Source organism: Rhincodon typus, chromosome 28 (assembly GCF_021869965.1).
Source record: "Rhincodon typus isolate 14 chromosome 28, sRhiTyp1.1, whole genome shotgun sequence".
Taxonomy (NCBI): Eukaryota; Metazoa; Chordata; class Chondrichthyes; order Orectolobiformes; family Rhincodontidae; genus Rhincodon; species Rhincodon typus.
Window position 1 is genome coordinate 16,906,356 of NC_063359.1, and position 17,313 is coordinate 16,923,668.

Consider the following 17,313-nt stretch of genomic DNA (forward strand, 5'->3'; position numbering starts at 1 on the left):
CAGTCAGTCAGTCAGTCAGTCAGTCAGTCAGTCAGTCAGTCAGTCAGGGGGAAATAAAAGCAAGAAATTTAGATCAGAATCAACACAGGTTGAGGAACTAGTGCCAAAAGACATAAATCGGCTGATTAGCACCAACACCCCGCCCCTCACATTGCTCTACATTCTGTTCCCATGAAATAAAAAAAGACCCATTTCAGTAGTTTGTAATACACAGAAAGACCAATTTAAAATTCCATTACCATGTGTATTATACATGCCAGCTCCTTTCGGAGCAGTGACCTTATGAAAGGCTTCCCTTCCGAATTAAATCTGCATGCAAGAACATTTGCACCAAAAATGACTTAAAAGGGAAAGTTTTTTTCAGAAAGGTTAATAGCTTACTAAACACCTGACACAACAAACTTTGCATTGCATGCCTATCAGAACCTGTGACATGGCCAAACAGTTGAAAAAGTGAAGAATCCTAGAATTATGAATCACTTGACATTTCTTAGCAAAATTCCCTAAATGAATCTCAGCCAGAAAACAGGGCTGAGAAAGGGCAGTTGTTGAAGTCAGCCATTTCACATTTCTTCCTGTGGTGCTTGGCCACATCAGGGCAAAAGCATGCACTGGAACCAAATTACACACAAAAATAAATTAGTGAGCTGATCCCCAGGGACTTGAAAGTCATGTCCAATCATTACTTGCTTGTGAGAAGACATACAGTTGTTTATAAATTTATATTATTGCTAAAAAAACATCTAAAATCGCACTTCGCTTCCTCCATCCCTCAAAAATCTTTGATTTGTTAGAAGTGCAGCTCAGTCTTTGAGGCTGTGTTAGGCAGCATTCCAAGAGTCTCAGCAGGAATCTAGTACCTTCCTCTACTGGACATTGAACCCATGGAGGCTATTCAAAAACATAAGTTACTGGGAAAGCTCAGCAGGTCTGGTAGCATCTCTGAAGGGGAAAAAAAAATCAGAGTTAATGTTTCAGGTCCAGTGACCCTTCCTCAGAATGGAGGCTGTTGTAGGCTCTCCATAGCCTGGGCCCAGGTCTGGGCTCTTTGGCACCATTCCGTGAGCTGACAGCTACTGACGTCATTCTGAAAAAGTAAAACTTACTTCAGTCCCTGCAAAATATGTGGGCCAGTCAGATTAACAATTATTCCAATCATAGGCCAGCTCTTGGATTAAGCCTTGCCTCATGAGGCTTTCAGATACATTTTGGATTGAATGAAATTATCCCAGTCTAGGGACATAAGTCTCTTAAATTTAGGCAGTATTGCTAAATATATTAGAGTTGGATGAAGTACAAGATATGCAAACACAGCTGATCAGAACTTTAATCTACAGCAGGATTACTTTCTTGAAAGAAACAGTCTTTACGTTTAAAGAAAATCAAGGCCCCACACATCTCTGGGTAGTGCAAGAAGTGCGCAACACACTAGAGTGAGCAGAGAAGAGAACAAAAACAGAAATTGCTGGAAATTCTCAGCAGGTCTGGCAGCATCTGGTGAAGGAAAAAACACAGAGTTAACCTTGCGGGTCCAATGACCCTTCTTCAGAAGCATAGAAGAGGTTTGTTGGGATACTTCCAGGAGTGGAGAATTTTAGCTATGTGGAAAGACCGGATAGGCAGTGTTAATGAATTTGGTACAGGGGCAGCCAAATGGAGATTGTAATTGAAGTGTCCAAAAATAACAAGCCCAGATAGTGTGAATATGCAGGGCCTTACTTCAATTAACAAAGAGATGCCAGTAATCAGGGACAGACATTTAAACTAACTGGCAGAAATATTAGAGGGGGTTTGAGGATGACATTTTATTTTTAACCAGGTGGCGGTAGGCGTCTGGAACAATCTGCCTAAAAGGCAGAGAGCCTCATTACTCTTTTGGATACGTCTTATAATCTAGACGGCCAGGAACCAATTGCTAGAAAGTGCAAATAAACCAGAAACGTCTTTTCACCCAATACAGAGACAGTGGGCTGCATGGCTGCCTTCTGTACCTTAAATGTGTTTCAAAGCCCCTCAAATTCAGTTTTAAAATTGAAGCAGCCTACTTTCTCCACCAACTCCCACTCAGTGAGGGAGCCTCAAGGTATGTCTGACACAGATAGATAACAATCAAAACTATTTTGACATTGGCAAAAGCATTTTCAACATTCCACACAGTTTGATAAGTATTTCAATCTCAATCATTTAATGTGAGCTTTGCTCCTCTCCATTTTACTGTTTAGAATGTTTTCAGATCAACAATATGGCAGTCAATTTCCTGAATCGCTTGCAGAAGTTATGCCAGACTGTTTCATTTCTACATTAACCAAATCAACTGAAGCTTGCACTGAAACTTTCTATGCAGCTTATTGTCAGTGCTTTGAAGTAAAAAGCTGTTTAAACATCAAGTGCTACCAATAAAAACAAGAGGCTGATGTCTTCCATTGTGATGACTTAACATCGTTGGAGGATCTTCTGCTCCACTTCCATAATTACACATCCACTGAGACTCCCATCCTCTTTAGTTATACACTATAGAGTTTCTTCTAAAACAGGCCGCTCAGCTCACAGATCATGCTTGGCTTAATGCTGAAGACATGCCTTCACCATCTAACCACATGAACATATCCTATTCTTCTCTCTCTCAGGTCTGTATACCTTCCTTTGGAAGTGTGTATAATGTTAGCATCAATTTTTGTCAGCGATAGCTACTTTCATACTCTAAGCACTGTTTGGGGACAGGCATATCTTCTGAATCCCATACTATATTTATTAATGACCGTCATGAATATGCAAGCCATAGCTCTGGCTCCACGTCTAAGTGGAAATGATGAGCAGAGTTTTCACAGATGATCAAAAGGAGACTCAGAAACTCGCACCGTGGAGGGGGAAAGCAGTTACTCACTGGTGATTATCCTCAAACTGGTCAAATAGTGACAGTGGGTAGATGAATGAACCTAGATGTCCAACAGGTACATCTGTAGTTTCCATGTGATCTGGATTTTTGATACAGTGACCGGTGCTCAATATCCTAATTATGTTTGATCAGTACATTTCAAAAACTGAGGGGGTGCGTAAGGGTCGGGGGGCATAACAGGAGACTTTCCAGCTCAAAACATAGCAGCAGGATGTTCTCCCGGACAAGCGAAGAAGAGGGTGCCCCAAGATTGAGATCATCCTCTCTCAACGTTTTGGAAACCTATAATTCACAAAGGCCTTTGCAGTGGATCCACTATTACAGTAGGGCTACCCTTCAAAATGGGAAACATGCAGCTGCTGCTGAAGCCATACACCATTTCTAAGCCCGTTTTGCATGCTGATTGTTTCTGTCTGCCGCTACAGATCTACCGATAGACAACTAATTGGCACTATCCACATTTCTCCCCCTGCCTCCCCGACCATCTACGGTGACCTGGAGACTGATAGGAAAAATCCCTGTCACCTTGGCAATTAACCACTTGATTAACGGCTGCTCGTTATTTACAGGCACGAAGCTCTGCAGCTCCAAGTCTCTCCTCTCACATTTCCAGAATAATGGCCCCAGGGTGGAATGCAGCTGGTGGCCTGAGACTCTGGGCAAGGGTGTGTAACTTCTCACCTGCCCCCAGTCCAATTTTCTCATCTTCTCCAATCAAAGACATGTATAATCTTAAAGGCCTTTATCAGCATTTGCTCAGTCTTCTCTCTACAACTTTTGATTCAGGCCTCTAATCTTCCCTGACAGCTACATTCCACTAAATTTTCCCCCCACCTTTAATAACTCAATATCCTTTTATAACATGGAGACAAAAATTGCCCACAATGCTGTAAACGTTATGGAGATGTGCATAGTTAAGACCCAGACAATAGGCATAGGCTAATAATTGGCAAGTAACATTCATACCAGGTGTGCTGGGTAACAACCATGCCCAACACAGTAATCTAACCACCTCTACTTGACATTCAATGGCATTACGATCACTGAAGTCTGCACTAACAACGTGGGGGCTACCATCGAACAGAAACTGAACTGGACTATCCATACAAACACTGCGGCAACAAGAAAAGGTCAGAGACTAGGGTTCCTAAGAAGAATTACTGACACCCTACACCTCCCACACTCCCTCTCTGATTCCCCAAGCCTTCCCACCACTGACAAAGACTAATCCGTAGTGGGAGGGAATACTCCCCACAAACCTGGATGAATGCAACTCCCACCAAAACAGAAAGTCAACACCATCCAGGACAAGTGATTGAGGATGAACGCCCCTCAAGAACAGACTGCAGCTCCAGTTTCAGAAGAATTGCTCATTCAAGGAGAATGCTCATGTGCACACTTCTTTTTTTAAAAACAAAAAGAGCCCTGTGAAAACATTTGAGAAGAACTTCCAACTATGTAACTGCACCATCAATAATTTTCACCTCCGTATCATCCGACTCTGCCTCAGCGTAGCAGCTGAAACCATCAAACATGCCTTTACCACATTTGGATTATTCCTCCAACACATTCCTGATGGTCTTCCATGCTCAACCTCAACTTCAGATCATTCAAAACTCTGCTGCCCACGTCCCAACTTGTACTGAGTGCCTTTACCCATCACACCTGTATTTGCTGATCTGCACTAATGCTTGGTTGAGCAACACTTTGATTTTAAAATTCTTGTCTTTGTTTTCAAATCTCAAATGGTCCCGTCCTCATATCTGCAATCCTCAAATTCTGGCCTCTCGAGCATCCTAAGTTTCATAGGTTCATTGGAGACAGAGACTTCAGCTGCCTAGACCTTAAGTACTGGAATGGTCTTCCTAAACTCTTACTGTCTTCCACAAAAGAAGTTATAGAAATGTGTTATAAAGACATTGCTCACACTGTTCCGAGGAAGGGTCACCAGACCCGAAACGTTAACTCTGTTTTCTCCTCCACAGATGCTGCCAGACCTGCTGAGCTTTTCCAGCAACTTTGTTTTTGTTTCTGATTTACAGCATCCGCAGTTCTCTTGGTTTTTGTTTTGCTCACACTGTTTGTTGGTAGAATACATCCTTCAAGCTCAAGTCTCCTTGTAAGCTCATAAGCTTCAGTTTTATTGTATCTTTGCCCTTAAGATGACCAATTGTTTCTCAAATACAGCCCTGGTTTTGGCAAATCGGAAGTGCATCTTACGCACTCCTTAATTGTATGAAGTGCATGAAATAACTCCAGAGACTGGTGTCCTCTCACCAAATCATTGCTTGTTTGCACATCAACAGTCCTTGACTTTAGTATGCCTCTTCACAGTCAGCTAAAGTGACACTTCCCTTTTTAGCTTCAGCAGCTCCCTGATTGGACCAGATTAACAGGCCCAATTAGGGAACTCACTCTATGAGGTTAAGCTGATTGACCTTGTTACAATCACTACAGTGGGAAAGCACTGGAAAGTTGATTAGAGCTCTCGTCTGAAACGTTTTGTGCCTGAATTAATTACTAAATGCTTTTTGGCCCTAAACTGACTATACAAAACCCTTGTTTAGAAATACAATTTAATTCTCATCCGGTACTCAGCCCTCTCCTTTAATTTAGTCTCACTGCAGCACATAATAGTTGAGGTATATAAACCATAGGTTTTTTTTTTATTGACTCTGGCAGAAGACATGCATCTCACACCCTTGTACTGGTGTCTAATCATAGACAATTAATGCCAAGATCAAGAGCAGTGATCATCTGAAATTGTGCTGCTCTGCACTTCATGTTGTGCTAGTCATTCTGTTCTATGCATAGATCCCCAATCTCACTCAAACTGCAGGGTCTCTCTGTTAACATCTGTCCTGCTGCCTAGCAATGTGGTTTTATGCTGTAGCTGGTTCCAATTTCAGTGCTAGAGCCCTGCCAGAATACCAACACTAGACATGGCTTCTCCAAGTTTACATTACCTTCACACTGCAGGGTGCCCTTTGCAGCACATTCGATTGCAATGGACAGATGATTGGGTCTCTTTTCTTCCCCAGACTCCACAATATTTGCCAAAAAAGTGCCAGAAAGAGGTTAAAGTGCTCGTGGCAAAATTAGAGAAAAGTTGAATGTGAAATGCAGTATTGAAAATAAAGAGACCCCAGTCAAAAGCAGCAGAAAGATTAGCTGTGGAACAGAAAACCAAACCTGGAACATGGAAGAAGCTTCAATTACCTCAGACAATAACAACTTTAGTGGGATAGCAGTTTAACATTTCAAGCTATTTATGCTGCATCACCTCCCGAGTGGTAACTTGGCAAGGAAAACTCACTGACAAATAACAAATGCTGAAGTTGCTGGAAAAACTCAGCAGGTCTGGCAGCATCTGAGAAGAAAAATAAAAAAATCAGTTAGCGTTTCGGGTCCGGTGACCCTACCTCAGAACTCAGATTTACAGCATCCGCAGTTCTTTCGGTTTTTATTGAGAAGTATCAAATGTCGTTCTAAGTGTTGTGATGCCAACCATTACCAGCTCGTAGTTGAAGTTTGCTGCCACCTGGGTCAAAGGGCCGACTCTGTTTACAATGCCAGAGGGAAACCAAGACTGAGTCTTAATGAAAGAAACTCTTGTCCAAAACATGTTTGTTGAACAATTGGTACAAGTTCTATCAGCAAGTTAGTCTTCTTACTAAGACATCAGAGTCAGAGTTGTATAGCATGGAAACAGACATTTCAGTCCAACTCATCCAGGTATCCTAAATCAATCCAGTCGCATTTGCCAGCATTTGGGAGACCTGGAAGACAATTAGGAGATCTGTGGATGGAAGTCTTCACCCTACAAGATCCTAAGATGTCCTGCCTATTCCCTCACCCAAATCTGTATGGCATCATCAGACTGGGTGGAGCTTAATGCAATCTCCAATGTTAAACCTTTGGGAACCATAGCTTTATATGACAGGTGCTTCCTGTCACATTTGCGTATCGGAAGCCTGACTCTCTCATCTCACAATTAAAAGAAATTGGAAAGACAGTACAAAGTCATTGGTTCCATCAAAGGTATTGCTTCCACATGGCAAAAAAAAAATCACTTGTAAGCAAAATGACAAGTATGGTGGGTGATGATCGAAAGTATTTTTTAAATTTACAAATAAAACAAAAATTAGTTACATCTTCCTCAATAGACTTAGTTCCCCCTAGCCTTCCAATACAACTTTTATATTTGACTATTGAAGCTGTTACAATAGACTGGGCCTGATTGCCATCAGCCTGCCCAGAATTCCTTACGTACAACTTTTTTCCAAACAGAGTTTTCATACTTGAACCACAAGTGACAGATGGCACAAACATTAAAAACCCAATTGTCCCACTTGGATGCCTAAACTACTCCAAAGACATCGCTTCACTGGTGATGTTGTTGAGCCACTGTGCTTGCCTTGCTATATAAACGCAGCATTTGTCATAATCCTTTGAAGTACTGCCACTACTGTAATGGGAACGTTTCCTCTGGAACTAATTAGTTTCCATTAACTGTACATAATTTACCAAACAAAAAGCTGAAGGTTCACCTTAGCGATGTTCCCATTACCAACTTAATTAAACCACTCCTACATGGAGATGGGTGGTTAAGGCTGGCTATACTAGACCTTTTCCTTTGCTTTCTTTGGCATACACACAATGAACTATTGGAATGCAGGAAATCATTAGGAAACTTTAACAGCTAAGAGATGACATTCAAGTACAAGGCCAGCCAGCTGTGGGATTATGTATCTTTTAACATTGGCTTCAAATGGCTGATGGAAACACAGGACTTGCAGCCAAGTGCACTAAAAATGTATTTTACAAGGTATGGTGACATGGAAGTACGCCATATTAACAGATGAAAGAGGAGTCCTAAGGTGCCCTAAGGGAATCAACTCTTCTTCACATTTGTTAATAGCTTAGAATAGGATAGAAAGGCACTTTGCCAAGTTGGCCGAGAGGCAAAGACAGATGACATAAGAAACGTAAACGACGACTTAAAATTAGAGATATTAAGTATATGGCCAAAACAATAACAAAGGTGGTAAGGAAAAGCCAGGGAACTATAGACTGATGAGCTTGACATCAGCAGTGGGCAAGTTGTTGGAAGGAATCCTGAGGGACAGGATTTACATGTATTTGGAAAGGTAAGGACAGATTAGTGATGATCAACATGTCTTTGTGCATGGGAAATTGGTCTCACTAACTTGATTGAGTTTTCTTGAAGTAGTGATGAAGAGGATTGAAGGCGGCAGATGGGTGGACATGGTCTATATGGACTTCAGTAAGGTATTCGACAAGGTTCTGCATGGTAGACTGGTTAACAAGGTTAGAGGTTAGATCACATGGAATACAGGGAGAACTAGCCATTTGGATACAGCACTGGCTCAAAGGTAGGAGACAGAGGGTTTTGGTAGAGGGCTGCTTTCCAGACCGGAAGCCTGTGACCAACAGTGTGCCGCAAGGATTGATGCTGGGTCCACTGCTTTCTGTCATTTACATAAACGATTTGGATGTGAACATAGGTGTGGCTAGTGAGTTTGCAGATGACACTAAAACTGGGAGGTGTAGTGGACAGTGAAGAAGGTTACCTCAGAGTACAATAAGATCTTGATCAGATGGGCCAATGGGCCGAGTAGCAGCAGATGGGAGTTTAATTTAGATAAATGGGAGATGCTGCATTTTGGTAGGGAAAATCAGGGCAAGACTTAGATACTTAATGGTAAGGTCCTGACGAGTGTTGCTGAACAAGGAGACCTTGGAGTGCAGGCTCATAGCTCCTTGAAATTGGAGTTCCAGGCAGTCAGGATAGTGAAGGCGGCATTTGATACGCTCACATTTATTGGTCAGTGCATTAAGTATCGGAGCTGGGAGATCGTGTGCAACTGTACGGGATATTGGTTAGGCCACTTTTGGAAAACCGCGTTCAGTTCTGGTCTCCCTGCTATAGCAAGGATGTTGTGAAACTTGAAAGGGTTCAGAAAAGATTTACAGGGTTGGAGGGTTTGAGCTATAGAGAGGGGCTGAATGGGCTGGGGATTTTTTCCCTGGTGAATCGGAGGCCGAGTGACCTTAAACCTTAAAGAAGTTTATAAAACAGTGAGGGGCATGGATAGAATGACTAGCCAAGGTCTTTTCCTCTGGGTAGGGGAGTCCAAAACAAAAGGGCATAGGTTTAGGGTGAAAGGGGAAAGATTCAAAAGGGACCTAAATGGCAGATTTTTCATGCAAAGCATGGTATGTTTACGAAATGAGCTGCCAGAGGAAGTGGTGGAGGCTGGTACAATTACAACATTTAAAAAGGCACCTGGTCGGGCACGTGAATAGGAAGGGTTTAGAGTGATATTGGCCAAATTCTGGTAAATGGGACTAGATTAAATTAGGATACCTGGTCAGCATGGACAAGTTGGACTGAAGGGTCTGTTTCCACACTGTACATCTCTATGACTCTGTAAATGGATTTCAATGTCATCAAGAGGTCATCCACTTTTACCTGAAACAGAATGGGCCAGAGATTTTGTCTGAATGATAAACAGCTAGAAACATTCGAGGTCCAGGAGAGATTTAGGTAGTCAATGGACAGAAAATTGAAAATGATAAAGAACAGCACAGTTTAAATCTAGAAAATCAGAACATAAAGCAGTGGAAATTATGTTACAGTGACAGAAAGCCCAGTCAGATCACAGCTGCAATACTATGTTCAGTTCTGGGTGCCACACCTTGGGTAAACTTTGGAGGGAGTACAGCACAGTTTACAGAATGATACCTTGACTTTAAGGTTAAAATGAGGGATTACACAAACCAGACTAGTATACCTTGCAACATAGAATATTATAGTGTCAACTGATCCAGGTTTAAGATGTTACAATCGAACAGACAACACAAATATAGGGGAATGCTTTTGTCTGGAGGTTTCTGAGGCTAAAGGAGCATAATATAAAAATCAGAATCAAACCTATTTTTAGGGAAAGAAAAAAAATCAGAGAAAATTGTACATACAAAGTCAGGTAAAAATTCAGAATGGTGTTCCACAAACAGCAATAGATGCTGGACCAATTGTTTATTTTACATCCAAGATAGAGAAGGTGGTGTTTGATATGCTTGCCTTTATTGGTCAGTGCATGGAGTATAAGAGCTGGGAGGTCATGTCGCAGCTGTACAGGATATTGGTTAGGCCGCTTTTGGAATTCTGCATGCATAGTGCTGTAGGATGTCGTGAAACTTGAAAGAGATCAGAAAAGATTTATAAGGATGTTGCCAGAGTTGGAGGGTTTGCGCTGTAGGGAGAGGCTGAATAGGCTGGGGCTATTTTCCCTGGAGTGTTGGAGGTTGAGGGATGACCTTAGACAGGTTTATAAAATCATGAGGGGCATGGATACAGTGAATAACCAAGGTCTTTTCCCCCTGGTAGGGGAGGTTCAAAATAAGAGGGCACAGGTTTAGGGTGAGAGGGGAAAGATGTAAAAGGGACCTAAGTGGCAGATTTTTCATGCAAAGCGTGGTGCATGTATGGAATGAGCTGCCAGAGGAAGTGGTGGTGGCTGGTACAATTCCAACATTTAAAAGGCATCTGGTTAGGTACATGAATAGGAAGGATTTAAGAGGGATTTGGGCCAAACGCTGGCAAATGGGACTAGATTTATTTAGTATATGTGATTGGCATGGACAAGTTGGATCGAAGGGTCTGTTTCCATGCTGTACATCTCTAGGACTCTGAGATCAATTGATTCTTGATAACCTTAAGGTATTATGAAACATAGGGCACAAGCAAATATACAGGGAGTTCAGTTGAAGTTAGTCACTGAATGACAGAACAGACTTCAGGAGGTAAATGATTTACTCTAATGTTCCTAAAGTAAGATGTAGACACAGCGCATTCTTACCAGTATTATAACTTACTCCTGCAGGAAAATTTCCATGGGTGCAATAGAGCTATTAGCTTCCGACAAGGCAAGTCGCCCACAATTAGCATTATAATTCTTAACAGTAGTCATTTGAGCCAAAAGTTGTCTGGGTCATGCTGGATTGCTGCAAGGAATTTTGAGTGAAAAAACAAACAAACAAAAAAAAAAACCTCAGGAAATGTGTTTAGTGATGAGAACAACGCAAACAAAAAAAAAGGGGGACCTGCTGAAAGAACTCAGTCCCAGGGATGGGAGTGGTGAGGGAACACCACACAACAAACCCACTCCAATAGAACAGAGTGCTGCGCGGAGCAAACCTGCCAGGAGATGGGCTGGGTGTACTTTTCTTGAACTGGACGTACTTTTCTTGAACTGGACGTATTTTCTTACAGATTTCCATTACTGCTTTGGAATATGCAATGCAACTCCAAAGAAAAGTAAAATTTCCTTGACAGACTCAGAATAAAATGAAAAATATGGGTGCACTCTAAATGCCCATATCTACGGGCAAAATTGGTTGCTAATTCTCTGCCTTTTAAAACTCCGCTAACTTAAAATCAAACTTGAAATAAAACTAACGACACAGTCATGGATTTTAGTTTGTTTATATATAAATAAGATAAAACTCGTACACTGGAGACATTCTGTTTAGTCTGTCCACAAATGATTTTGCTTCTGATTGAGGAAGCATATCACGGAGCAACTGGTCAATTTCAACAGGAAGCGCAAACTGAAGATATGCTCAACTCGCTGTTTTCTCCACACGGTATATAGTTATCCTGTTTCTAAGTAAGCTGGCCAGTGGAATCTGGTTTGCCCCAGGCGCCAAATAAAAACCAAACAAGTTGATACTGACCACTTCATATGCATAAGAAATGGCGGGCACAGTGGCTCAGTGGTTAGCACTGCTGCCTCACAGTGCCAGGGGCCTGGGTTCGATTCCACCCTTGGGCAACTGTGTGGGGTTTGCACATTCTCCTTAAATCTGCATTGGTTTCCTCCCACAGTCCAAAGATGTGCAGGCTAGGTGGATTGGCCATGCTAAATTGCCCATAGTATTCAGGGATGTGTAGATTAGGTGGGTTTGGGGAATGGGTCTGGGTGGGATCCTCTGAGGGTCGGTGTGGACTTGTTGGGCCGAAGGGCCTGTTTCCACACTGTAGGGATTCTATGGAAGTGAAAAACCCTAATAAATTTATGGCTTGTTGATTAAATGGCATTTTACAACCTTGATACATCTCCAAGTTACATTTCGAGCTGAAGTATCTCCCACCTGAAAAACAAATTTCACTATTTCATGAAGAAACACCAAAGAATTTGGAAATACTTTTCTTGAAGACCTTCATCTCATGTGTAGATCCCAATCTTCATGTTAAGTTATAAAAAGTGAACACAATCCTTTTGAAAAATTCTCAAAACTAATTAGCAACAATATGATCGGTTCCTTAGCCTGTTTCATGGGGTCACTGCAGCTGGAGCCAGAATGAAAAGATCCAGAAAGGTGAAATCCTTGTTCATGAGCTAAGGAGATCTTCTTGCTAGGTTTCTTCAAGTACAGTGCCATCATTTTGCTACTGATCACTGAAATATTGCATGGATGCAGCAAGCTAGCAATTATACTTTTAGTTCTGGTTTAAAAGCAGTCTAAATTCATGGGAGCCAAGCTTGCCTCATCATAACGACCTTTAAAATTAGGTGGAGCAATTTTACCAGAGCCACAGCAAACAAATTTTAAGAAGTCATGAATCAGCAGTAATTTGACACAGTCATACAAGAGAGGTCGAACATGATGCACACTTTATCATATTTAAACCTTAATGGTGCAATGCTTGTTCCAGTAGATGTATGAAGGACAAAAGAGGAGTGGAAATTGGTTTGCTGCAGGGATTTTAATCTCTATATGCCATTTGCTTGATGGTGACACCAGAAGTCAAAGATTCAAAATCCTCCCAGTCCCCACAACCAGTATCCTTTCTACTGTAACTAAGATCAGAGAATTATTGAATCTCGACTGTGCACAAACAGGCTATTTGGGCCAACTCTGCACTGAACCTGCAATGAAAATCCCACCCAGACCACAGCTCCACCCTTCCCAATCCAACTCCCCAGACCGGGCAAGGGATTTTAACCATGGCTAATCCACCTAATTGTACACCCTTGGCCAACGCGGCAATTTTTTTTTAAGCATGGCCAACCCACCTGTCCTGAACATGGGAGGAAACCGGAGCACCCAGAGTAAACCCACACAGACATGGGGAGAATATGCAAACTCCATACAAACAGTCACCCGAGGGTGGAATCGAACCCGGGTCCCTGGCACGGAGAGACAGGCTCAGCCATTGTGCAACCCATAAGATTAGAAACAGATGGATAGTTCTGAGCATTGATGAATAAAATGGAGTGTACCCCGATTCCTAATTTCTTTTCATTTAATCAAAAGATATTTTTAACAGCCAGTACTAAATGATTGATTTAGATACAAAACGCCCTCACTGAATGCCAAGGTGAAGGCAAACGTTCCTCCATCAGCACTTGGCTCCTAACCTTCATATGCAAGAATATAAGCATTACAGCACTTCTAATATTTTAATGCATTTTAGATATGGATTTTCTTTTGTATTAATGACCTGCACCTGCTACAAGCAGATAACATAATTTCCTTCTGTCCCAATGATAGATATTGACTATAAAGTAAAATGCTGCATGCTGTACAGAATGTGCTCCAATATGAATATTTATTACAAGAATATAACTATTATTGTTGTTTTACTGAATACTATTTTGACAGATGACACTCAGTTGTGTTGAAAAATAGAAGAAGCATCAGCCAAAAATTTCAAAAAAAACATTGTTTCAAAAAGTGTCTTGTCATTCCATGCTGACAAGGTTCAATATTAAAGAGACCAGCTGATGTCTTGAAAGACAGTAACAATTCAGTTACAATTTAAAGCTCAGGTAAAATCTCATCTTACAAATTCAAACAGATGCAACAGATTCAAACAGATAGAACATAAACAGAGCAGTACAGCACAAGAACAGATCCTTCTGCCCACCATATTTGCGCTGACCATGATGCCATTCTAAACTAGTCCCATCTGCCTGCACATGGCTCATATCCCTCTATGCCCTGCCTGTTCACATGTCTGTCTAAATGCCTCTTAAACTTTGCTACTGTATCTGCTTCTACCACCACCCCTGGTAGTGAGTTCCAGGCACCTATGACCCTCTGTATAAAACAAAAACTTGCCTTGCACATCTTTTAAACTTTCCCCCTCTCAACTTAAATCTATGCCCTCTAATATTTCACATTTCCACCCTTGGAAAGAGAGTCTGACTATCCACCCGCTCCATGCCTCTCAATTTTATATACTTCTTTCAGGTCACCCCTCAGCCACTGATGCTGTTTTGGAAATGATCCAACTTTGTCTAGCCTCTCCTTGAAGCTAATGCACAGTCCAATCCAGACAACATCTTGCTAAACCTCTTTTGCACTCTCTCCAAAGTCTCCACATCCTTCCTATAGTGTGGTGACCAGAGCTGCAAGTAATACACCAAATGTGGCTTAACTACAGTTTTATACAGCCGCAACATGACTTGCCAATTTTTATACTCAATGCCCTGACCAAAAAGATGGCAAGCATGCCATATGCCTTCTTTATCACCTTATCCACTTGTGTTGTGATCACTGCAAAAAGTGCATAAACCAACTTCAACATTAATTTGAAAAGTAACAGCCTGAAGTCAAGGTTGCATTGAGTAATTGCTGTCAATTCTCTGCATAGGCAGCAGAAATCTCTGGTTCACATAAATTCCTAAATTTTATGATTAAACTACGAACAGGCAAAACATTTAAGACACAAATAAGGGTTAAATGCTGCAGGCAAAATAATTTGCAACTCCTGATTACACAGATCATAAACATATGGCATGGCACGGTATCAAACTAAAAACATTATTAAAGTCCAAATGAGCTGGGCATGGGTCTGCCAGATGGAGTACAGTGTTGGTAAATGTGAGGTCATCCATTTTGGTAGGAATAACAGCAAAATGGACTATTATTTAAACAGGGAAAAGTTGCAGCATGCTGCTGTGCGGAGGGACCTGGGTATCCTAGTGCATGACTCTCAAAAAGTTAGTTTTCAGGTGCAGTAGGTAATTAAGACAAAAGGAATATTGTCCTTCATTGCTAAAGGACTGGAGTTTAAAAACAGGGAGGTTATGCTGCACTGTATAAGGTGCTGGTGAGGCCATACCTGGAGTACTGTGTACAGTTTTGGTCTCGTTACTTGAGAAATGATGTACTGGCACTGGTGGGAGTGCAGAGGAGGTTCACGAGGTTGATTCCAGAGTTGAGAGGGTTCGCTTATGAGGACGGATTGAGTAGACAGGGACTATACTCATTAAATTTAGAAGAATGAGGAGGGAATCTTATAGAAACCTACAAAATTATGAAGGGAATAGGTAAGACAAGCAGGGAGGTTGTTTCCACTGGCGGGTGAAAATAGAACTAGGGGGCATAGCCTCAAAAACAAGGGGGAGCAGATTCAGGACTGAATTGAGGAGGAACTTCTTCACCCAAACCATTCTGAATTTGTGGAATTCCCTTTCCAGTGAAGCAGTTGAGGCTTCCTCGTTGAATGCTTTTAAGATATAGATAGATAGATATTTGAACAGTAAAGGAATTAAGAGTTATCCTGAGCAGGCAGGTAAATTAAGCTGAGTCCATGAAAAGATCAGCCATGATCTTATCGAATGGCGGAGCAGGCTCAAGGGGCCAGATGGCCTACTCCTGCTCCTATTTTGTTGTGTTCTTATGACTGCGACTAGGTGTCTGCATGGGCAACTACTCCCAATCACGTACTGGGTCAATATAGTTGATCCTGGACTGGAAATAATCAGACCAGGTTTCCATTAATGGTCATTATTGAATGAGCTTTACTTTAAAAAGCTTGATCTTTGTACTGTTCAAATATTAAATGCAAGAGGTGCACTAAATTAAGAGTCACGTGTAAATCAATGCCTTACTGTTAAGAGACTAGAGAAAATGGCGATTGCAAACAAAAATGAAGTGGAGAGACAACTTACCATTGTTAAGGTGGCGAATACAGTCCTGAAACACAGCATGCCACTTCTGCTGTTCTTTCTCTGATATAACACAAAAGTAGTAATGCTGTTCATATGGGTGCCATAAGATGGTGCGATACTCAGTTGGCCACTTCAAAAATGGAGAGTTGCTGGCTTTTCCTTTGATTCCTAAAGAAAAGGAAACATTGCACTGTTTAGCTGGCATGGGATCCCTTCTCTTATGCCCCTCTTGGGCTATCCCACCATATTCAGCACAATAATGTAAAGATAGTTAAGCAACCTAGCTTTGAAATGACCATAGGGTGCAGGGGGACACTGGGGAATTAACTCATTGTAATCTTTGCTTCAACTGAACTTCCCAGTGGCAGGAACAGAGTTGAAAATTATATGTACAAGGATGATAAGTGCGATTCCATAGCCTCCAGTATTATTGACAAATTCAAAGCCGAGCTTCATCCAATTTTGCAGCTGTACGAAAGCTTAACACCAACATTATTCAGCTATCACTACAATACAGTGCACGCTGCGGTTCTATTTCTGGTCCAAAACTTCACCACAAAAATCAATCATTTGTCTGAACTGCATCACTCCTGAGAGCAGTTAAGCGACATTGTCACCCTACATGAGGAACAGTGACATTCAGCTGCCTCAAGATAGAAAAGTGTTCAGCAAAACCAGAGCGAGTTAGTCAAAACATCTTTTCCAGTTTCATTCCTATATTAGACACCACCCGAGAATATTTGCCTTGTTTAAGTGCTATTGCAAGTGATCAGAGAACAGCATATCTGCTTAAAAGTATCAGCCCCAATGAGCAACAAGTATCAATTGTCTGAGGTTAAAAATTATATTTGACAGGGCAAAAAATCATTGCCGAACAACCTCAGTTTTACAATTGACAATTAAAAACTGCAGTAATCCTGAAATCTCAGTATCAAAAGAGGAAAATGTTGAGCTGCCTATTTTAACTGCAGGGCCCTGAACCTTTATTGCTTTCCATCCTTACAAATAACTGTAAAGCAAGTGACATTGCTAGCAGTTCACCTTGGTTCATTGACAAAGGCGTCAACGTGAGTTTAAGTGTATGCAATAAGACAATAACCCCACTGACAAACAAATCAAGTATTTCAGGTTTCAGAAGAGAGGTAGGAGGGAAGAAGTTTATTTAGGAGGATGAGCTACATTCTGAAAAAACAGATGCAGTCACTTAGTGGCAAATAATCCAATGTTCAAACATTCCTTACACAAATTCATTACACTGAGGTGGCTTTTGAAGATTTGATACAGTCTTAGAATAGGATTTCTCTATTTCCTCTCGAAAGAAACTTCACTCCTCATCCCATTTACTCACTGGCCTCATTTTTCCTTCAAAATCACAGAAGTGATTGCTCATTTTTTTTCCTCCTCTAACATGTGGAAGAACCAAAC

General features: G+C 41.4%; 1 protein-coding gene across 1 annotated transcript in view; it reads right to left on the minus strand.

Annotated features, from left to right (window-relative positions):
- LOC109926771 (protein Niban 2-like) overlaps nt 1–17,313 on the minus strand; it is a 231,833-nt gene that overhangs the window by 57,839 nt on the left and 156,681 nt on the right. The window contains exon 5 of the mRNA XM_048613522.1: nt 15,889–16,056. Coding sequence (XP_048469479.1) covers nt 15,889–16,056 — 168 coding nt within the window. The remainder of the gene's footprint in view (nt 1–15,888; nt 16,057–17,313) is intronic.